The following is a 22,774-nucleotide window of genomic DNA, read 5'->3' on the forward strand; positions in this document are numbered from 1 at the left end:
CCTTGACTTGTCACCAAGGAAAAATGGAGTAAACAACTGTAGCCTGTACAGTATCGCTGATCCAGCCATGATTCATTTCACTGTAACATGATTCTCTTAAGAAAACAAATTTTGGAGCAGCTGTTCCTTGGCTTAGATGAGGATTAGAAAAATTGTGACCACAAAACAAAAACTTGCTTTGGACTTCATGAGCTTTTAGAACAGTTATCTGGAAACACAGTTACTGGTAACAACATCACTTTTTTTTGAGCAGTCTTTCAAATTCTTCCATTTTATGTTCATTTTTTTACCTATCCTGGTGAAAGTAAACTTCTGTGCGTTAAAGTTGGATATGCTGGATGGAATTATAATCTGGTCCTGTAAGGTGAATTGATGTAGCAAATGCCCTGTGAGAAACAATGTTTTCGTACAGAACGTGTAGACCAGATACAGTGATAGATTTCAAGTACTGTACACTAAGATTTTATTCCCGGTGATGTAACTGAGGGTAGGACAAATAATTTCCTTTTCGGTAAAATGCAATTGTTATCCTTTTGATTTGTGGGGAAGTAACTCAGGAGCAAATTCATTTAGTGACTCATTACAGAGGGACCAGTTTGTCTACACACAGACGTTTGCAGTGGTGTTACTTAGTTCTATTGATCATATTGTTGCTTTGGTCTTACCCATGTGACGATGAACAAGGTCAATGATTTGCTTCTACTGATAAATGTTAATAGTGTTAGTAAATATTAGTAGTTAATATTACCTATATATTTTTGTTCCAATTGCTGTGTGCAAGCATAGGGCCGCTGTATGCAGAGATGACCCCTCCCAGTGCTACACAGTCAAGTCAGGTTTTTCTGCTCTCTTTTTTAACATTTTTCCAATTGCTTGTATACAGGTGGGTAATGGTTATTATTTGAGATGGGCTTTGAACATGCTCTTCATCTCTAATACAACTAATTTGAAAATTGGACCTGGGTGCATGGAGGTGCAGTAGCAATTACAACTACGTTGATGATAGTCTGTACTTAAAAGAACTGACTCCAGTTACCCTGGAAGTATTTTTAATGATTTAGAAGTTTGCATACTAAAATTATATATATATATTTTTAAATGGTTCTTCTACTTCTTCAAGTGTAAACTGAAAGAACCTTTTCCAGTGTCTGGGGTTTTTCCTAAGTTGTACATTAGTCTGAAGTAGTGATTTTAATCTAGTGCACTACGAGAAGTAGCACATGCAAAGATCTGAAGATCTTTTAGCATATCTTGGTTGTAGAGTCCTGAACATTAGTGAGAGGCTTTAAGGAATGGCATTGTTAGCTGCAAATCAAAGCTTCTTACAGACTCTCTGGGGACTGAAATGGGTCTTTGTGGTCCCTAGGGAAGAAGGAAGCCGCCAGTCACTCTGCAGGCCTGGCAATTTAATAGTCTGAAGTATAGTGATGTTCATTTTTGCAGCTGCTGCTGCTATGCCTTTTGTACTGGAGAAGAGTTCAGTTCAGATATCATTAGCTTTGCTGCATAGTTAAATAGTTCTGGATGCGTAGTTTGACTTGCAGTAAAAATGCAAGTGTTCTTCAGCAGATGGAAACTTCAGGATGTATTTGCCAACATACTCTGAGCACAGTAGTCTCCTAATTGACTGGAAGAGTTCACTGAAAAAGCATTTGAAGCTGGAGAAGTGAATATTTTTTTGTCAGTGTGTGTATATCCTGTGTATTTATAGACGCTACAGTAGTTATGTTCTGAGATAATAGATGTTGTACAGAGATTTTTATCTGATGATAGTATTAAACTGCAGTCAGTTTGTCACCCTTGTGGATCTTTTATGTTCAGAATAAACATGTTTCAGTGACACACAAGGTGCTTGACAGAATGAACCAAACTTCTGCAACTTGCTTTCTTTCCCTGTAAATGGCTGAATTGAACTTTACCCATTTTTGTCCTTATCCTGAAGTATTTTCCTGCTTTTGTAAGGAGGAAGGCAGGGAGAATTCACAGCATTGGCAGTCGACACAGTGAGAGGTGGAGAAACGTGGCTGTGCTTTAACCTTTTTTTTCCTGGATTGAAATGAGTAGCTGACTTACCAGAAGCTCAGTTAATAACCAGCTGCGTTCACTTGTAGAAATTAAAAAAAAAAAAGTATGCCTCATTAAGAGTTAATGTTAGTTAATGCCACTGCTCACTGAAGAAAGCAAAAAGACCTGCCAGGCATTGATAGTGTGCAAATATCGAGGGATCTTTATGCTGGAAGTTTCAGTCTGTTTTTGTGATGTGCTAAAGTTGTTGGGGAGATCCCCTCCATTTCTTGTATGGGCACCTCTGCGTGCTTTATTCAGACAAAAATTCAACATAAAGGGAGCCTGGACTTGTGTTTCCAAGAGAACGCTCATACTTTGTATATATCCCATCTTAAGGAAGGATTTTGGATGATTCCATGAAGTGAAAATATTTACACGACTTACATTTTTTTAAAGCCAAGCACCTCGTGTAGGTGCTGTCTGTGTCAGGGTCACTCCGTGTCCCGGGCTGCCCTGCCCGGAGGGCCCCGGGAGCGCTGGGTGCTCGGGCTCTCCCCTGGGACTCGCTCCCAGCAGCTCCCCGTGGCTCTGGGAAGCGTTTGCCAAAGTTGGAAGCAACTTCAGGCAGAGCCAGATGGCCGTGTGGCTGGAGCCGCATCGAGCAGCGCCTGCACGGCCACAAGCGCTCTAATTTAATTAAAACAAAAAGCAGACGATTCCCCCGCCCGGGACGTGCCCATGTGCGGGTTCCGCCGTGCGCTGGGTGCGTGTGCCGAGCGCTCGGAGCCCGCGGGCCGGGGCGCGGCCCCTCCCCGGGCCGGGGCCGGGGCGCGGAGCGGGGGCTGCCGCGCCCCCCGCCCGCCCAACCCCCGCGCCGGCCGGAGATGGTTCAGTCCTGCTTTGCATAAGCCGCCTTTGAGCGCTCCATGTGCGCGGGCGGCGGGTGGAGGCCGTGGGGAGCGGGAGGCGGCGCGCTCGGCCCGGCCCGCGCCATGTACTGCGCGTACCCCGTGCCCGGCGTGGGCAGCAGCTCCCTCATGTACTACTACAACGGCAAGACGGTGAGGGGCGGCCGCCTTTGTCCGGGCACACGGGCGGGGTGACCGCGCTGGGGCCGCCGCTCCCCGGGGGCGCTGGCGGGGCCGGGGCCGTGAGGGGCCGTGAGGGGAAGGGGCTGTGCGGGGAGCGGGGCTCGGGGGCTGCTTTGTGTGCCGGAGCACGGCGGCGCTGCGAGAACCGCCGAGCCCGGCGAAGTTTGTGTTCCTGCGTGCCCGCGGCTTCTCCTTGGGGTGGGTTGTGTTGAGTTGGTGTATTTATCTTTTTGGTTTGTTTTAGACGTGTCCGCTCCCCGGGGGCTGCGGAGCAGCCTTTTTGCAGCGCTCCGAGCTCGGGCATCGCCCCGGCCGCCAACGCTGCCCTGCCTGGCGATCGCGGGGGGAATTCGGCATAATCAAATTTTCCTACAAACACCAGAGGGGCAAAAAAATTGCAGATTGGCAGATTTTTTTTTCCTTTTTTTTTTTTTCCAATTTTTTTTTTTCTTTTTCCAATATCCACCCTGCGTTTTAACTTTCTGGGAGTGGAACGGCGTATGTTTCTGTTCCGTGGTTGTTGACACTTAGCATTTTTAAACTCGCAGGACGCACCGGTTCTGATTTTTTTTGTGTGTGTTAAAAATTAGCATGCGATGGTACATTTAACACGGTGTTTTTCTTCCAGTCTGTTTATGTTGTATGTGGTTTTGGCTTTCTGCTGTTTTAAAAATAGCTTTAAGTAGGAAAAAGGGAGATGCTGATACTGATCTTTTTTTTGTGGGTTTTGTTTTGTTTTGTTTCTTTACTGCAGGTCCTCCTCCCGTGGGCCTGTGTGAGTTTTGCTTTCATTAGTAAACTTTTTTTTGCCAAGATTTTTGTTCAATAGTAATTAAATTATGGATCTTTATATTCATTAACGGCACTGTGTATGAGCTGCTTGAATTACAGAAAAGACACTTGAGGAGAGGTTGGGGAATCAGTAAAATCTCTTGGTCTCTATTTCATTTCCTTTGGTATAAATGCCAGCTGTCTTTCAAATATGAAATGATTTTTCTTTCATGTCTGCTCCTAGGCTAAAACAATCTGTTTGAAGTTTTATGTGAAGATATATATAAGACTTAAGTAAAATTAACTATACAATACCCCTGAAGCAAAGGGAATATAACTTGCATGGAGTTTTGATTTTATTCTTTCTAGAGCACAGATCGCTCTATTACAACATTTCTCTTTGTTCTTGTAGCAGGAAAAAAGGCTTTGATCTTATTAAGTATTTCCAGGCATATAGTAGATGGAAGTGCTGGTACCGTAGGAGGGCATGGCTTGAAAATTGATAGCATGTGCCTGTTATGGGTCAGAGGTGACCTTTATGAGCTTGAAGAGTTAGTAAATAGATGACAAATCATATGATCATCCTATATCATGTTGCCCAAAGTTTTACTTAATTTAAAAAAAAAAGAAAATCTTAGTAACCTTTAGCACTTTCTCTCTTAGGAATAAGTTGGCCTAAATTACTAATTTAAATATGCATAAGGAGGTTCTGTGAAGTTAGAGCTTGGTTTTTGTGTTACAGTTTTTAAAGCACACCTCTTGGTGTGTCTGCCAAATCTTTGTATGAACCTTTCTTTAATGAGAGAACAGTACATACCCTAATTTTGACGTCTTACTGCTTTTTCTTGTATTGTTTGGTAAGTTAGTATTTAATAGTATGAACCACATTGTTCAAGTTGGAGATTTCTCTTTAGATCACATTAGGTTTTAGATGTTGACATTCCTTGATAACTGCTGATATATATAAAATATGATTTATTTACTCACAAAATGAGTGAAAAATCACATGTAGAAAATGTGTGGTTTAAACTTTTTTATTAAAAATGTTATTTTCAACTTCCTAAATTTTTAAGCCAAAACAAAGCTTAATATTAAACTAAAAAACAAGTATCTGAGCACCCCAGTAGGTGGTTCGGTGTGGTCTGGCACATATATTAAAAAGGGGTTTTTACTGTTAGAAGAGGTTCTGTTTTTGTATTTTCTGTATGTTTCAGGAGGCACACATAACAGTGAAAAGTAGTGTTTGAACACAAATCCCTTTCTGAGGAGTAAAATTTTGTTATTATGTGTAGTAGGTGTTATATAAAAACACCCATATTCCAAAAATCTCCACCAAATCAAAAAGAAAAAATATCTTTATCTGTTTCATGAAGAAAACAAAGCAATTGCACTGAACTAGAAGATATAGCCTGGTTTTTTTTCTTTTTTTTTTTTATTCTTCACCTGTTGATATATAAAAAATATTCTCGGTCATATAGAGCTTTTTTAAAAGATAAAATGATTCTTAAACACTATTTCTATCAATTAAGTTTTATCTTTTCTTCTACTGAAGAGCCATGCTACAGACCCCCCAGAAATGAAAATACCTAATCTCCGTTAAAAATAAAGCTGCAAAAATGTTTAGGTAGAAATAATAACACAAATGTAAATGATTCTTTTTAGTATTTTAATTTTACTCTTTTTTAAAATGAATAAATAATTAAGCACCCTTCTTCATTCACTGGGGCCTTTTCGGTTAGATTTTAGGAAGTGCAGTAGTACCAAAATAATATTTCAGTAATAGAAGTTTGATATCGTCTTTGTTCTGAAAGAGTAAAATAGACTTGAGTGAGTTCTACTTTTTTCAGTTCACCTACAAGTTTAGAAATAGATTGGTTATTTTCGAAATGTACTGTAGCATTATTTTAATATAGGTCATAATAAAGTGATATGTCACTTATCACCAGTATAAATAATTTAGAGGAAAATACTGATTATATTTTGGTTTACATCACTGTGACTACTATTTCATGAGAGAATAAACTTGTGAATATATTCATTTAATTGTTGTATTCTGTGCATTGTGTGGGTTGGTTTAAAAACCAGTCCATATATGAGTATTTTTTATTATTGATTAAATATTTGTTTTTCTCATTATTGGCTGAGATTTTATCGAGGGTGGAGTTACTGCATCTTTTACAGCAGATTTCTACAAGGCTTATTTAAAAAGGGAGGAAAAAGGTCAGGGCATACATGCATTTTGCATATGTGCAACGCTTTGTGATTTGCTTTCTCATGAACTAGCTCATATTGGGATTTTTTTTTTTGAGAAAACACTTTTTCTGGAGAATTTTGAGAGCGTAAAAGGCTTTTTGTAAACACGCTGCTGATGGGCACGTGTGTATAGATGAACAAATACACCCAGGTGTGAGTGAATCTGTATATTTGGGGATTTTTTAGAGCAGAAAATGCCCGTCTTGCAGCCGTCACTGTCAGCGTTACAGAGAGCCAAACGTGTTAATAATGCTGCGTGGTGCTCAGATGACACGACAGCACGCCTTGCTGGAGCTGTTATGCAATAAATAATGCACTTAGTCCTCTAACATCCACGTAAAATGTTTTCAGTTTGTAAATTTTGGAGCAACCAGGTGCTCAAAAGAACGATTCAATTTTGCTTTTATTACTGTTGGGCCAGTTAGTACATGGGGAGGAAAGTACAATTAAAGCTGTTCTGTGCCATATGCTGCCCACAGCAACTTAGGCAAGGTCAAAGCTAACATTTGTGAGTCAGGACAAATATAAGATCATCTGGAAAATCTCTAGGGGTACAGGGCTGTGGACATTGAATAAAGAGAGGTAGTAAACACTGGTCAGCTGGATTTTTATTTTTTGTCTGTTCCTTGCCCTTCTCTGTCCCCTCCCCATCCCACCATAAAATGATGAGTTACAATGCACCAACCCCAGAGAGTTTTCCCTGCTCCACTCCATTGGGCTGAACTGCCAATCTGCTGAGCAGTGGTCCCCTGCCAGAAGGGTGTCTTGTCTGCAACAAGCTTTATTAATGCTCTCAAGTGAAGGTTATGTCCATTTCCTTGGGCAAATGACAGCAGCTCGAGCTGGGATCAGGTGCTGGGCTGGACAGATCTATATTTCTCCAAATGTGAGCCCCAAAGAGCAACAGCCCCCGTTTGCTCAGTGCCTTTGCTTTCACAATCAGGTCCTGTCGAAGTCTGTCTGTAGGAATAGAACAGGCTGTGGTGGAGGGACAGAAACAGAGCTCTGAGTTCAGAGGAGAGAGAAACAAATGCAAAACCTGGCCTGTGCCTCCCACTGCATCTGCCTGTGGGCAGTGCTGGTGGTGGGGATTCCTCCCATAGCTGAAACAGCTTTCTGAAATACAGGGAGTAGGTTAAGAAACAGGCAGAATACTTTCAACTTCTCTGTTTTTTGTTTCCTGAAAATCTGAATTTAATCAGGAATTTTTGAAGACATAGTTGTATGTGTCCTCTTTTGACAGAGGGGTCTGAAGAGTGTAGGGAAGAGATTTTGCTTATCAAATAGAACACAAAAAGAATCTTTGAGCACTATATAAATATATATTTCTCATGTTGTTCCTGCTGCTTACCTTCTTTTTCCTCCCCTCTCTGATTTAAACTTCAAATTGGAAAATAAATAAATAAAAAGAACAGACCAAAAGGTTTCTATAGACTGATTTGGAGATTTTTGCTAGGTTTGACTATCACTTTTTAACATGACTTTAAAGTTGTCATTTCCTGGGGAAGAAGCTTGCAAGTATTGCTGGTAGTGCTGTGTAGCACTGCAGTGGGATTCTGCATTTCAAAAATACCCAAATAGGCATGTATAGCATGCCTAAACTGCATAAACATTTATTTAAGATGGAATTCAGTTTAGCTACTTTATAAAGTTTGAATTTTATACCATCCTTAAAAATTGTGGTTGGATTTGCAGAGAAGACTCTGTTCTCTTAAAGGAGTGTTTTATTATCCTTCTGGATGATGAGAAGAGCTTTTTAAGTGTATGAACCTTTACACCTGGTACTGGACACAAAAGTGTGGTTGAGGATAAGGTTATACTGAGTTGTGTACCAGGGCTCTTCATTTGGTCATCTTGCTTAAATATCAGCTAAACAAGGATTTAGGCTGGGTCTTGGGTTTGGTTTGATTTTTTTTATGGCAGCTTCTGTCTTGCTGTAAAGAGGAGTGCTGTAGTTACCATTCTACACTCCTAAAGTTTTAATATATATGATTTTGTCAGAAATATAGTAAACATGAAAACAAGTTTCCTTTTCCTAGAAGTGCCTTTCAGCAAAATTAGCGTTTGCTACAAACCCTGTAGATAATACACTGTAAAATTGTGCCACTTGTACAAATCATTCATCAGTGCACACTTGCTTAGTGCATGACTGATGCTGATGGAATGTAGATAGGCTACTTAGCAGAGTTTACAGGCTACAAAATAGGTTATTCATCTTTACTGGTTTCAAAAAATTCTCTGTCTCAAACAGCTTGATAAATATTTTCCTGAACTTCCAAGAATTGCTAATAACTGTGCTTAAATGAGTAACATTCATAATTTCACAAACATCATGTGTGATGGGAGCCTTGGTCTTGAGATTGCATGAGCTCATCGGAAGTAAGTTTAGTTGCTTCACTGCTATTTTTTAAATCTGCTTTTAACATTAATATTAAACATTGATAAATATTTAAGAATTTGAAACGTATTACAGGAAAATTGCCTGAGAGGATGGATGCCAACAGGAGGACTCCAAGTGCTACATTTATTAAATGCATTTATAGAATGAAACTTGGATGTTTTACTTAGCATAAAATTTGGTAAACCCAGATCTTCAAATTAATGTTGATATTATTGGCACTGCTCTTAGTAAACAGAAGCACACTGTAGTACTTGGATATCTTCTAGATACATTAGGTCCATGTAACTTTTTACCTGTGGTAATCACCAGAGCAGATTTCAGGATGATGCTTTTGTTTTTCTTAAACCTGAGGTCGTAGAGCTGATGTCTTCTCAGCTCTGGTTTGAAGTCAGCCCCCACCACTACCCCTCAAAAAGAAATTGTGCTTGTCATCCTCCTGCCTTTCCCGCTGGAGAAACATAACCCAGTTCAGGGTGCAGGAGAGACTGATGTGGGTCTCTGACTTGATTCCTCAGCAACTCGTTTGTCCTGCTTCCCTCAGCGGAGGCCATCCACCCTTCAGGAGCACTGCAGTGTTAGGATTGATGTAGATATTAGCACAGCTCCAAAAGAGTCGGGTCCATGACTTGATAAGTCATGTAAAAAAACTGGTTTTGGCTTGAGTTTATCGGAAGGGAATTTCCCATTCATAACCAGGGAGTGTTTTGCTTGTCAGCCTGGAGACACATTCGCTGCCTTCGGGCGCAGTGTGTTAGAGGGGGTTGAGAGATGGGCTCCTCTTCTACCTGCTAGAGACAGCCCTCTCCAAGGAGACTCTGCAAACAGGCTGACCTTTTAACAGTATTCCCTGTCTAAGTGGGAATGTCAGCCAGGAAAAACTGGTTTGATGCCTCCTGGATGTCAGTGTTATCAGTTTAATAGCTAAAAGAGGCCGCCTTGAGCAGCCACGTCATATTTATAACTGCCTTACTCAGCTGTTGCAGAAGAGAAAGCCCTTTAAGTAGGATGCAGACCATGCCAGCCTCCTGTGGGCCAGCAGCCACAGGGGCTGTGTTTGCCTGGATAGGGGTCCCAGTGCATGTGGGGTGTTCAGAATGAACAAACCAGGTGCCTGATACATCGCTTCCCGACTTGAAAATACCATTTCATCTCTCTTTTTTTGTCAACTTTCTTATTTTGGAGTTTGCATTCATGGACTTGGGGTTAATTTTAGTAAAATTTCTCCTTTGCTTTTAAATCTTGTTTGTAGTAACACAACATTAAAATTATGATTAGGTCATTAACCAGAAAAAACCTGGCGCTCATCTGCAGGTGATCAGATGACATCAGAGGCCTGGTTTTAATTTGTGGGTAGTTCTGATTGTAACTAAAAGAGACTCGCTCCTTTTGTGGAATTGGCTGGCTATTTCCCCACATCTGGAGTTAATGAAGTCTTTGAGACCACATCAGTTGTGTTTTGCCGCAAGAACCCTTTGATCTGAAAAATCTAGACTGGCACAAGTGCAGCTTCATAACATTGCAGCTATGTTTTTGCAAGCTACAGTTAAGATACCAAAACAAGCAGAAACTATATGAAGTTATGTGTCTGTGCTAGGACTTTCATGTAGCTGTTTGGAAGGGCCTCTTTTACGTTTATGTAATTCATAACATTTTTATTATGTTAATGGCTTTTACATTTATATCTGTAAATGATATATTTGTAGGAGTTTTTGAGTTTAATCCCCTTTTTGAGATAGTGTTTAATCGGTTTTTATAAATCACCCAATTATGTAAAATGTTAAAATTCCAGTTTGAAGCTTTTATTTACAAATCTCACTGATAACGTTGCAGTTTAAGAGAAGTATAATTCGTCATTGTAGGTGACTTGGCATTAATCAGAACATCTCCATGGCGGTGCTAAATGTCATAAAGCTTTGTTTCCACTGCTGTCCTGTGACAGTGATAGATTATCCATCAGCTATAGCATATGCTGTGTTATTCTGAACAACAGAGAACTTGTAAATTAAGCCCAGTTTTGCCTAATATGTTTGCAGTCTTATGAGTGCAAGTATTTACAATTTGACAGAGTGACATTTCTGTTAAAATATGTCTTGGGCATGGAATATACGTGCATTCATCGTATAGAGTAAATACATATGTACTGTGAACATTGCTCAGAACGTATTGTCACTCTGTCACTCAGGCCCGGTGAGCATCTCTAGTTCACATTTACTCCGTGAACTGAAAAAGTTCGAGGAAAATACTGAACAAAAGCTTTCTGGAAAGCTTTCTTCCCGAAAAATGTTTCATTTGTTTTGAGGAAGAAATAGCACAACTGGAAGTTGTGAGCTCTGCACTTGACTCCCGCCCAGGTGTGCGTTTACCTGCCGGCGCTTTCCTCGCGGGACTCGCCCCACGGTTGTGCCCTGGCTCAGTGCCCGTGCCCTGGGCCCGAGTCCCTCGGACGGGCTGGGGAGCTTTTGCCGCAGTTGTGTGTGCGAGGCGAGCTGCGAGCGCTGCCCGATCCCTGGGATGCAGGAGCGCCCTGCCCGATCCCTGGGATGCAGGAGCGCCCTGCCCGATCCCTGGGATGCAGGAGCGCGCTGCCCGATCCCTGGGATGCAGAGCTGTCTGCAGGCACATGCCCGGCCATTTGTTCCACAGCGGCGGGCTGGAAAAGCGCTGGGGAGCGGGGAGGAGGGGTATTGGTATGCAAATGGAGCGGGCCTTGCCCACTTCACTTTCTGAATATCCCTATCGGAATAGTCACCCTCCACCAGGACAATGGGTCTTTTTTAGGGAACTAAGGCTTTTTTGTTGGCCGGCTTAGTTTTCTTGGCCCTTCTCTTGCTTGGTAAACAACATCCCGAAACACAAGGGAGGGATGTGAATGCCGGGCAAACATGTGTGTGCCTGAATGTGCATAGGAAGGGATCAAAATATTCCCTCTTGAATTTTGGGGCCTAGTGCACTTCGCAAGTTGCATTATATAAGCTTTAAAGTTTTAAAATTATTCTTCATGTATGCGTTTATGAAGTCATGTATATTTAACAAGCAAGGTGAACAGTTAAAAATAAAAATATTACGTTTTTTTACTTCATTATAAAAAGATGCTTCAATTTCAATGTTGTATATTTATATTCTTTGCTACTATTTACGTTAAATTGCTTTTTTGAAATTCAGTTTATCTTTTAACACAACTAATTGTTGCTATATTCAGTATATTGATCAAAATACTAGTATGAAGAAAGAGCATTGATTAAAACAACTGACTATGGGTAGAGTCCTTGATTCTGTGAATACTAGCTTTGCTAGTTTTACTTAAGTTATTCCTGAATATACTTTATGTTTCTTAGAGTTACTGCAGTGAAACACTTCTAATCATTGTGCTTACTTGGCATCTTACAGTTTTTAACTTGCAAAGAAAATTCATTGTTTTCAAGTTGAAAATGGCCATTCCACTGTGGTGTTACATGGAAAAAAACAACGATGCTGCTTTTCTTTAATGCCAGGCCAGTGTGAAAATTATGTGCTCCGTATTGCAATTCTGAGATTATTCCTCAGGACTTGCATGCATATATTTCTGATGGCCATCCAAGGGCATGCAAGTTTCTGAATGGATGATACAATGGTTGCCTTAAAACCTCTCCATTTGTCACTGGATGTTCTTTTTCTTTCCGATTGTTGGGGTGCCAGCTAATTAAATATTCAAACAGGCATACAGTTGTTTTAAAATAAAATTTGTTTGGGGCCCAGTTGTTTTATCTTGCTTTTTTTATCTTGAGCAACAAGTCTGTGCGAGTCGTGCACTTAGAAAGCAAAATCAGCATTCAGCTTTTATCAGGCCACCTGGCTGAGTTGGCACACCAGAAAGTGTGTTGTTAGGATCATTCTACTGTAGTTCCTCTGTACTGTGGCAACTTGCTAAGAAGCAAATAAAACAAGGGCAACAAATGCTGTGGCTTGCTACACTGTTCTTTTTTTATTTGTGCTTTCTATCTGTGTCTGTGTGCTGTTATGGGTTTTTTTAATGCACGACACCCAGTTATTACTAACCTGCTTTTATTGCTCTCCAATATTTAGGTGTATGCACCATCCCCGAGTTCTGATGATTTCAACAGAGAATCTCCAAGTTACCCATCTCCTAAGCCACCAAGCAGTATGTTTGCTAGCACTTTCTTTATGCAAGGTGGGTAAAATGACTTTAAATGCACGGGTAGATGACACTTGTCCTTTAGGCAGAGCTCTCCAGTCACTGTTCTGGTGAGTGAATGAAGATGTGTAAAGGCAACATATTGTGCTGGAGCCTGTGATTAAGTTTTATATACTTTTAAAACAGTTAGATGAAGGGAACTGTCCGTTGATGTAAAGTTTTTCTTGTGACATTAATTGCTGGCTGAAATTTAAGGGGATTATACAGCAGGCCAGATGGACAGAATTCCCATCCTTTGATTTGTAGGGGCTTCAGAGCAGCGCACTGGAGTGATAGAGAAAAATGAGGTGGAGGCTTCTTGACTGTTCTGGAATTTGACTGTACAATATCAGCTAACAGTCTTGAGTTCTCTGAAGCTTGTACATCCAGCACGCCAGAAAAAAAGGGGTTGCACTGAACAAAACAAGAGCAGAATCCATTTCCTCAGCCTCACGTCACACAATTAGCTCGTGCTGCAGCCTGGGGAGGGTTTGGAGCACACGGAAAGCTGAGTTCTCAGTGCGGGAATTCACAGAGCACTTCAGTCGGTGCTACAGAGGGAAAACTGCTCTGACACACAGGCTTATGTAATGTAGTCATTTCAGTTACTTAAATCTGCTAGCATGGAATGTTTTTATATTTTTGTGGTGCTAATTTATTTTAGACTATAAATTGCTTGTTTTAGGTAAATAGATGTTTTACACTGAATGTTTATGATGAGTTCTGTTGAACCAAACTTCTTATCCCTCCACCTCCTTTTTTATTATTTCTTTGAGTCTGGAATTTTTATCAACCCTCTTGATTTAAATCTGGCCTTACTGAAGGTCTGTGTAATTAGCAGAAGTGCTTGGTATTTTCTCAGCTGTGGTTGGATTATATTTCAGCTATAAAGCCTCTGTTGGTTTTTTGTGTTTCGTTTTTTTTTTTTTAAATAAATATAGCAACAGTGGTGATGGCATGAAAATAGAAGTTGCAGTGTAAACTGGTCACCATTTTCCTGCTGATGTTAGTCTCAGTAGCTGAATACTGTATTTGTTTAAAATAATTTTGTAAAGGAAAAGAAAAATCAGTACTCTTGTTCATTCAGTGTATTTTTCTTGTTTTCTTTTTTATTAAAAAATATTTTTAAAAAAGATGGGACCCACAATTCTTCTGACCTCTGGAGTTCATCCAATGGCATGAGCCAGCCTGGCTATGGTGGGATGCTGGGAGGCTCCTCTTCCCACATGTCCCAGTCGGGCAGTTACGGCAGCCTGCACACACATGACCGTCTGGTAAGAGACACAGCACGGATTAATCTGTTTAGACTTGTGTATGGAGATCTAACTGATAGGAATTAACTTCTTGTTTGCTGCTCTTGTGTGTCACTTAAAAGCCCAGTTGTTGGAAATCTCAAACTTCGGGTATTAGATTTATGTCCTTTTAGTTATGTCTGTTGTATAAAATAAAATCTGTGGCTGTGTAGTGGTCTGTTCAGAGGATAGATGAGTCCCTTTCTCCTGTAATAAAGAGGTGGGCGTTGTATATTTGGTATCTTAAAATATCAACATTTATTTAAGGACTACTTAATGTCTTATGCCTGTTTCTCTTCTCTCCAGAGCTATCCCCCACATTCAGTCTCACCTACAGATATAAATGCCAGTCTTCCTCCAATGTCCAGCTTCCACCGTGGCAGTACCAGCAGTTCACCTTATGTAGCTGCCTCACACACTCCACCTGTCAATGGATCAGATAATATTCTGGGTAAAAAGTCCTTCCTGCCTTTTTTTTTTTTTTGTAATTTTACAAGAAAATGAAATTTAGGGCTGCATGACGCACAAAATTAGTGAGATTTAATTTATGACCTGCTTGTAGATCAGGGGAGATTCACCACTGTGATATTTCTGTTCTCAGGATGGCCGAGATCAGGCAAATCGTTTCTCAGTCAGCTTAAGCCTTACTGGTTTCCTTGCTTTCCCAGGCAATCCTGTTCTCAGGGATTGCATCCATCTGACCTGACAGCAGTTCTCCGGCCGTAGTTCAGTGCGTGCACGTGTCCACACAGGTAGTGCTGCTGGTAAAGGTTTCAGAGCTGCTGTGTCACCAAAGCACTGCCAGAGAAAGGCAGGAAGGCTGTTCCTTTGGGGAGCTCAATAAAGTGCATCGTAAATTCCTCTCTTAGCTGTTTTAGAGATTACTGCGTAGCCAGGATGGTGGCTGGTTTAGTCTCCTCCGTGCTCACCTAGGGAGCATGAAACACAGGCTGATCAGCTGTGCCTTGAACGTATTGCACCTCCTAAGATAAAACTGTAGGAATTAAATGTGAGTGCCCCTTGTCGGTTCGATATGATTTGCACTTAGGGGGACTATATTGGCTTTGATTTGGGAACATGTTTTACACTAAGATCTTTAAACAGAACCCAGTTAGTGAATCTGCATGGGAAATTCAGGCTGGAAAATCCAAGTTTGCCACAAAGTTGCAAGAGCAAGTGTTGCGCTGTTTGGATTTCTGGCGTGAACCGCTTACATTCACATTAAATACATATTTTTTTTTTGCCTTTAGAAGTTGATAATTGGAGAAAGAGGATTTGCTTTTAAAGGATCTGTCTTCTACAGCAAAGCAGATATTTTGGAGGATTCAGTTCCTCTCTGTGTTTCCAATTGGCAGGGCTTCAGACTTCCTCTTGGCTTAATGGTGTGTGGAGCAAAAGGGCACGCAAAGCTGCTGACATGCAACTAAGAGCAGGGATGACAGAAAGCGTGGTGAATAAGAGCTTTGCAGGGGCATTTTAAAATAAAGATGAGACTACAACACTGGGAATTAGAGCAGGGAGGCACACAAGGAACTGTTCTGTGAATTTGGCTTTAAGAATTAATTAAACATGCAGCACTTTAGTGATAACAGTTTAGAAATAAGCTGCAATAATGTAATTTTCTGATTTTGATTTTTTTTTTCACATTTCATTAAAATCAGACTGTGATCCTAGAAAATAATTTGTCTTTTTTTAACTGCTTTCACTTGTTGGTTCTTAAGTTATCACGGTGATACTGTGTTTGACTTTAAAGAGGAGAGCATCTAAATGTAAATCTAATTGTTTTAATTAAATTTTTTAGTCTAATGAGAACTGATTCTATTGACACTGACTTCCTCAGAAAATCCATTTAAAAAGTGGTTACTTAACTCTATATGATAAATAAAATAATAAAAGTAAATAAAATTTCAGCCTTAAAAATAAGTGTTGGGTTTGCTTTCCACATTACAGGAAACAGAGGAAATGGTGCTGGAAGCTCACAGACAGGTGATGCACTTGGAAAGGCATTGGCATCTGTAAGTAGCAGTTGGAATATTCAGATCTGAAACACGTATTTTGATCACTGCATCCATTATTTGTGTCTTGATTTTATAATATCAAATCAGGAGTTTTCATATATGAACTTAAAACAGTGTACTACGATACAACTTCGTATACTAAAAAATGGTCTTTTTAAAAGCAAGTGGAAAATGCATTTATTTGCAGAAGAGTCATTCAGACTTCCCTGTTCTTCAGGTGATCAAAAAATTTAGGGCAGATACAGTTTAAAAGTTGGTTAGACAAAGTAAAAGATAATCATAAAAAGTTAAGGGATTTATTTTTTATTTTTTTCTGTAATGTTCTGTTTAAAGTCAAATATTTTTAATGTTACTCTTAGAGCAGATCCTGCCTTAAAGTTTAAAATGTTTTCTCAGTAGCCTTATAAAACTGAGAGGTTTTGAATGCTCTGTTGTATAGCTATAATTTATGGAACAGCCTTTAAAATGTTGTATATGCATAAATTTAAACTCTTAACTCTTGTTGGAATAATGTGAAACATGGCAAATATCTTCAGTCTACTGTAAGCTCTGTTTCCATATGCATGCATACAGCAATTATTTTTTCATTAATACAATCAGATATACTTTTTAGAAAAGTAGCAGAAATTTCAGGGTTGGAGATGGTGGCTGGGGAAGCACTTTTTTATTTCTTGTATGGAGCAGAGAGGGAGACTAAGTCTGATATAAAGGGTAGAAATGACTACTTTGCAACCCTAAATGACCATTCCTATGTTGGGTTCTGCATCCCTCACCTCATACCAGTGAATGCAAATGTGCATATTCATGCAGCTCCTGTTACCCTTGCATCCCTCAGAGGGTCATGTGTTAGGAGATTACCAGATCTGATAATGTCTGTAATGTCCATATTGGGGAGGAGAACTCTGACCTGCCGGCTTTGAGGAGAAAAATGTCCCTGTTGCTTTTGGGGATTCAGCAAGTAGATAACAATTCTGGAGTCCAGAGGGCAGTTAACACTCTCTTGTTGTCTGTTTGAGACCTGTCAGAAAAGAACAGGCATCATTTTGACTCCTAGAAATAGCAGTGCTTACATACTCCAGGCTGTTCGTTCCTCTGCAGATGTATTTGGGTGTCTGCTGTTCTGCAGCCGGAACACAATTCTGTTGTAAGTCTGACACATTGGCCAGTTAGACCTGCAGGACTTCATGACATTTTCCACTGCTCTCCTTTTCTAAATGATTTTCTCGTCCTTTCAGGTATTTTTGTCCAAGTCACTAGCTGAGAAAGCCAGGCTGATGTTTTGAGGAAAAACTCTAAATATATTGCGAGTGGAAGTCAGGGCAGAAATGTTTAATCTAACTGGTGGGTGGGCCCTGGTTGTCATAGAAACTTGTTTCTGTCATCCCGTGTTGTTGCTTGGCAGGAGCAGCCAGGTCATTCCATAAATCATTTCTGTCATAGCTGATGGTGATGCATTCCATCTGCTCTATCAGTGCATGCCATAGTCTGCACACTTCAAATCCCTCGCCTCATCCATCTGCTTCCCCCGCACCACGCGCACCCCGCACACTCCTTGGGCTCGTTTGGCAGGGAGCACAGCTCGAGGCTGTGCAGAGGAGGGAGGTGGGCTGTCCTGCAGGTAAAGCTGGCACACATGAATTCTGATGGCTGGTAAATCAAGAATATTTTTCTGTTGGAACAAAGTTTTGTTTAAATACTACAATTGTCTTGCCTTTTTTTTTTCCCCTCTTAAGATGACACTCTATTCCTCTCTGTTGGGATTTTAAATGCTGCTGCTGCAACTGTTGAGAGGAATTTCTAGTTCTAAAATTCTGTTGATGTACATCTGACAATAGGCCTTTCATGTGCGAAACATCAGAGGATACGACATTTGTTCTTCAGTTTAGGTATTAAAGACCATACAGAATAGTATGTGATTAAACATGTAAGGCCAGATAATACATTTGCAAAGGTTCTTTTATTTTAGGTTTAAGCCTGGATAATTGTGGTCTTAATCTCAGGGTAGGCAAGAAAGAGAATTGTACATGAAAGTATTTACACAAAGTTCCCAAAGCCCTGTGGATTATGCATTAGTTTGGATAATGAACTAGTATAGATAGAAAGAAAAGAAAATCTGGGTATTCGTGCCATTTATAATGTGTTTCCCTGAACATTTGCCAAACAATAACCCTTTAAGATTGTGCCCATGGAGGGTTATATGGCAGCAGAAACATCTGGTTTATTTCATTGCCTAATGCCAAATCAAAACACTTGGTCTTTAATTTAGAGGAGATCAAACAGGAGGCCTGTTTAACTTTGTTGATTATATCAGACCTCTTTGTGATAACTTATGTTTTGATTCCTACCTCAGCACTGGGGTAAAGGCCTTTGTACCGTCGCGGTAGTTAAATAGCCACTGGTCCCTTCACAAAAGAAAAGAAAATGTAGGGAAGTTGACTTCTAAAAGTAATTCATGAATTAAGTTTCTTTGTTGCTTTAGACTCAATAACATTAACATAACAAAGCCTAACTGAAATGTACACTGTAGTGTTTAAAAAATTGGACTAACAGCTCTGAGGTTTGGCTCTGCAGGCTCTCAATTGTGCAGCTTTTGTCTAAGAGCCTTTTCATTAGACCCTGGCATATTGGCACCCCGCTGATTGGAATGGACCATGACTGATAGGAGGAGGAGCCTCATTTGTTGCAGTAAAATGAGTCATGTTACCGTTTAAGCCTGGCAGAAGGTGTCAGGGTTGTTCATCATTGGTCATTTAACAGCACAGCGGCCAAGGACTGCATAAGAATGAATTCTGACCCATGTTTTAGTCGTGGCTTTCCTATACTGAAGATTTTCCCTCACATAAAATACAGCAAAATGAAACTGGCAGGTAGAGCAGTGGAAAACAAGCAGTTTCAAAGCAAACTTCATGGCCTTTCTTTGATGTTATTTTAATTTTCTGTATCTTATCTGTCTGGAACTCTCTACAGTTCTTATACTGACACCCAGGACTTATTTTTATACTGATGTACAATGCATGAATTTCCTCCAGTAGTCTGAGGTAGTTTGTTCTTCTAAATATATTTTCTTTCTAGCACGTATGAAAAGGAGGAGGCATTTCCATTAGGGAACTGATGGTCTTTTCTAATGGAAAAGTATGATAGACCAGGAAGGAGCATGTGGTCTATCGAGCCCTGGTTTTGTCAGTTCAAAAAATACAATATGGAACTTAATGAAGTCCCAGTTTATTGTCAGCTAAATGCTGAAATGTCATATTGTCTGTGTGAAGAGACATCAACCACACTGCCAGTGAAGATTTTTTTGACTGCCATCTGATGACTAACAAATCCTGGTCTCTGCTCAAGTAAAACAGGTTTGAACTGATGACCTATAAAAATATGTTCTGAAGTCCACAGTCAGCCTCTAAATCTATTCAATTCCCTTCATAAAATGAATTTTCCCAGGGTCTTGGGATTTTAATTTTTAATTAAAGCTTTTAAGCGCTGTGTCTTTTGTGTTTATCAATAGTTTTTAATTTCATTAATAGCAGGGAAAGAATTGTTGCAAGTTGAAGGTTAGTATCTCAAGGGGCCAGCTGATACAGAAATAAGAGAGAAACATGTTACAGTACATGTAGCAGGCTGCAATACATTGCAAGAGGAACAGAATTTCAGGTATTCTTTTGTTTGGTGGGTACTAATAATAAGAACCTGAATGGTTTCTTGATATTTTCTCTTGCGAAAGATTAATTTTTAGAAGATAACATATGTTGACTGCTAAAATCTTTTATCTCTCTAAAGTTTAGGAAGTCATTATTCATGGGTGTTTTCCTGAAGGTGTGTTTGATATAATTAATTATCTATGTACTGTGAACTCTTACTTATATCATTCCCCTCCAGTGACAGAAAGGCTGTAATTTCTGCTGCTGTTGAATTAGAAGGAAGGTCAGTTATACTTGTGTCGCTGTCAAATACAGGCTGTGCTTATTTGGACAGCTGCTTGAAAATGAAAGTTCTCTGGACAGTTTTAGAGCTTTGAGTGTAATAAAGCAGAGCAGTGATTGAAGGATCAAACTGGGTTTTTTGTCGATCCAGAACCGAGAGTGACAATTAAAGCACAAAAAGGAGTCCTAAAAGCGCTTTTCTCCCTTCCCCCATATATTATAACATATACTGATATACAATCTCTTTTGTCTGTTGTCAGATTTATTCTCCTGATCATACCAGCAGTAGTTTTCCATCAAATCCATCAACACCAGTTGGATCACCATCGCCTCTTACAGGTAGAGACCAGTCATTTGTCAATAACTTGTTTGTTGTTTTGCAAACATCCTGTTTGGAATCACAGTGAAATCAGCACTAGCTGCCTTGCATAATTACTTATATATTTTGTTTATTTTTCCATTGTACTAAAGTAAGATTTATAAATCCAGATTCTTAAATATGATTTGTTGTGGGCATTCACATTAAATCCTGGCAACTGGCTTTGAAAATTAGCATCTTAAAATAATGTTTGAAAGCATTGACTGACCATATACTATCAGAGCTGTAAAGATACCTGTGCAGATCTGCATCATTTGAGAGGAAAAAAAGTGATTTGATTGGATTGTTTTTCTTTTTTAAAGCTATATGTTAAAACTCTGTGGCGGCTCTCGGTGACAAACACAGCAGATGTGTGTTCCCTCTAATGAAAATATAGTAGGCTGTGAGACTATCCAATTTTTCCACAAGATAGCTTTTCATTCATATCTTTCATGAATGCTTTCATTCTATGGGAGAAGAATTTCTGGCATTTTTTCAAAATAAATGCCCTGTGTTGCAGCCACCTCTGTCACCTGTGCTTTGTGTGTTTGTAGAGTGAATGTGGGAAGAAGCATTCCAGTGTGGAGATGAACTGTGGGCAGCTGCCTCCAGCTATTAGTGGGTAGTGCAGCTTTCACAGACACTGTGGCCTCAGCTGTCTAGTAAAAGTTGAACAGCTGTTCTCCATATAGAGAGGGCTGTGAAAGCTCCATTGACTTAAATTTGTTGTTTAACAAAGAACTAGAATTACAAGCAAGATGATGTAACTTTAACCCTGTTCTTTCCTATAGTGCAATTTGCTAAATTATTTAACATTTATACAACAGTCTGTTTCCCCATTCTCTGCTGTTTAATATATCCCTGCAGGATTCTGACCATTGGTCACCTCTTTGCAAGAGTGTTTTGCTTTTTATAAAACAATAACATAAACTTAAAGAGAAGAGGATACACAATGAGCTTAGCTCAAGGCTTTTGGAATTCAGAGGATAAATTAGTAGAGGTATTACATGCAGAATGCAGTCATAATCATATGGATGGGAATATGCATATCTATATATGCAATGTCACTCAAAAGTTTCATCACTCATACTTCACTCCTGTTTAATGGACACTGTTCTGGTTTTCTGTGGACATAATGGATTAATGAATATCTGACATGGCTTACCTGAGCAGCTGCTTTGGGCATTTCTCTTCTATTACTGAATAATCCGTGTTGAATTGAGTAATGATGGGATTAATGGGATTTTTGATTTAGTGATTACAGTTGACAAAAAATGTTTTGCCTATTCTGTTGTACTGAAAAGGCAGATCAGATCAGAAAATTATTATTGTTTTCTTTTTAACTTCAAAGCAAATACTGAAAATATTTTATGGCTGGAAGAAATGAGTTTTGACATTTCAAAGTATTTAAAATTTTAAAGATCCCAAAGAGGGTTTTTTCCAAGAGTTCCCTGATTAGATACCACACCTCATTTTGTAAGCATGAAATCACTAGCTAATTCCTGGGTTTAGAATACAAATCTGAGGTCCCTAAAATTAGTATTTTCCCTTTGCTGTTTTTGCCTTTGGCTGTTGCAACCTGTGTCAAATGTAAAACTCTCCAAAACTTGCACTTTGGTGGCTAAGACAGTAGTAGATATAAGCAAATAATAGTGCAATCCTTCTCAGGCTCAAACTAAGCATCTGCTTCACATTTATACCCTCCCACCCCCTTTAATTTCAGTGATATAGAATTTATCAAGCCTTTGGTAAATTGCTCCAGTAGTTAATTACCTTCATTTATGAATCTGGACTTTTATCTTTATTCCCAGATGAGTCACTAAGAACACAGTGAAGCACAATGTGAAGTAATTACTACTGCATTTATTGCTATTTATACTCCTGGTAGCCATTTTCTGTCTTGACCCAAAAAGTTATTGCAGATAAAACAAATGCTTTATGTGTGCTAAAATGATGTATTTTGGAGCATTTTAGCCTTCATTGTCACTTTCCCCTTTTGCAGTCAGGTATTTGTTTAGTTGGCATTCCTAGTATTGCAGATTTGACTAAGTCATAATTTAGCCATCCTTTAATTGTAAATTACAGTAGGAGTGCTCTGTTTACCAGGGAAGGCACTGATAGACAGGGCCATCAGGAGATGTTGGGGTTCATGGTCTCGTGACTGAACTGTTGGACCATTGGGTTGCTGAATGAGGATTAATGACATTTTTACATTCACTTAAGTAAAAGCTTGGAGAACAACTTGATGGAAACCCTCAAGTATTATGAGACAATAATGTGTCTCTCATCTTCCCTGCCCTCATTTAATTTCTAATTTTACATGAACATGCCCAGAGCTGAGCTTCTTGCATACTTTTAATGATTGTGTGTATATATATGTGAGGTTTATATGGGGATCTGAATGGTGGGAGCCTTGGTATTTTAAGAATCCTTCTCCCAGGATCAGAGGTATTCGGGAGGGTTTGGTGGGTTCTGAGGATGCAAAACCAGCC

At 39.7% G+C, this 22,774-nt stretch overlaps 1 protein-coding gene across 15 annotated transcripts in view; it reads left to right on the forward strand.

Moving 5' to 3' along the window:
• Positions 1-22,774, forward strand: part of TCF12 (transcription factor 12) — a 162,768-nt gene that overhangs the window by 119,386 nt on the left and 20,608 nt on the right. For 12 of the 15 annotated variants that reach the window (XM_027881505.1, XM_027881508.1, XM_027881504.1 and 9 more), the window contains 5 exons: positions 12,586-12,691; positions 13,829-13,968; positions 14,293-14,437; positions 15,937-16,001; positions 20,185-20,263. In XM_027881505.1, the coding sequence (XP_027737306.1) occupies positions 12,586-12,691; positions 13,829-13,968; positions 14,293-14,437; positions 15,937-16,001; positions 20,185-20,263 (535 nt within the window). Of the gene's footprint in view, positions 1-2,941; positions 3,069-12,585; positions 12,692-13,828; positions 13,969-14,292; positions 14,438-15,936; positions 16,002-20,184; positions 20,264-22,774 lie in introns of those variants that run through there. The other 3 variants (XM_027881510.1, XM_027881511.1, XM_027881512.1) reach the window with 1 other exon arrangement.

Source organism: Empidonax traillii, unplaced genomic scaffold, assembly GCF_003031625.1.
Source record: "Empidonax traillii isolate 1590-97213 ecotype Southwest subspecies unplaced genomic scaffold, ASM303162v1 scaffold90:size2128546, whole genome shotgun sequence".
Classification (NCBI taxonomy): domain Eukaryota; kingdom Metazoa; phylum Chordata; class Aves; order Passeriformes; family Tyrannidae; genus Empidonax; species Empidonax traillii.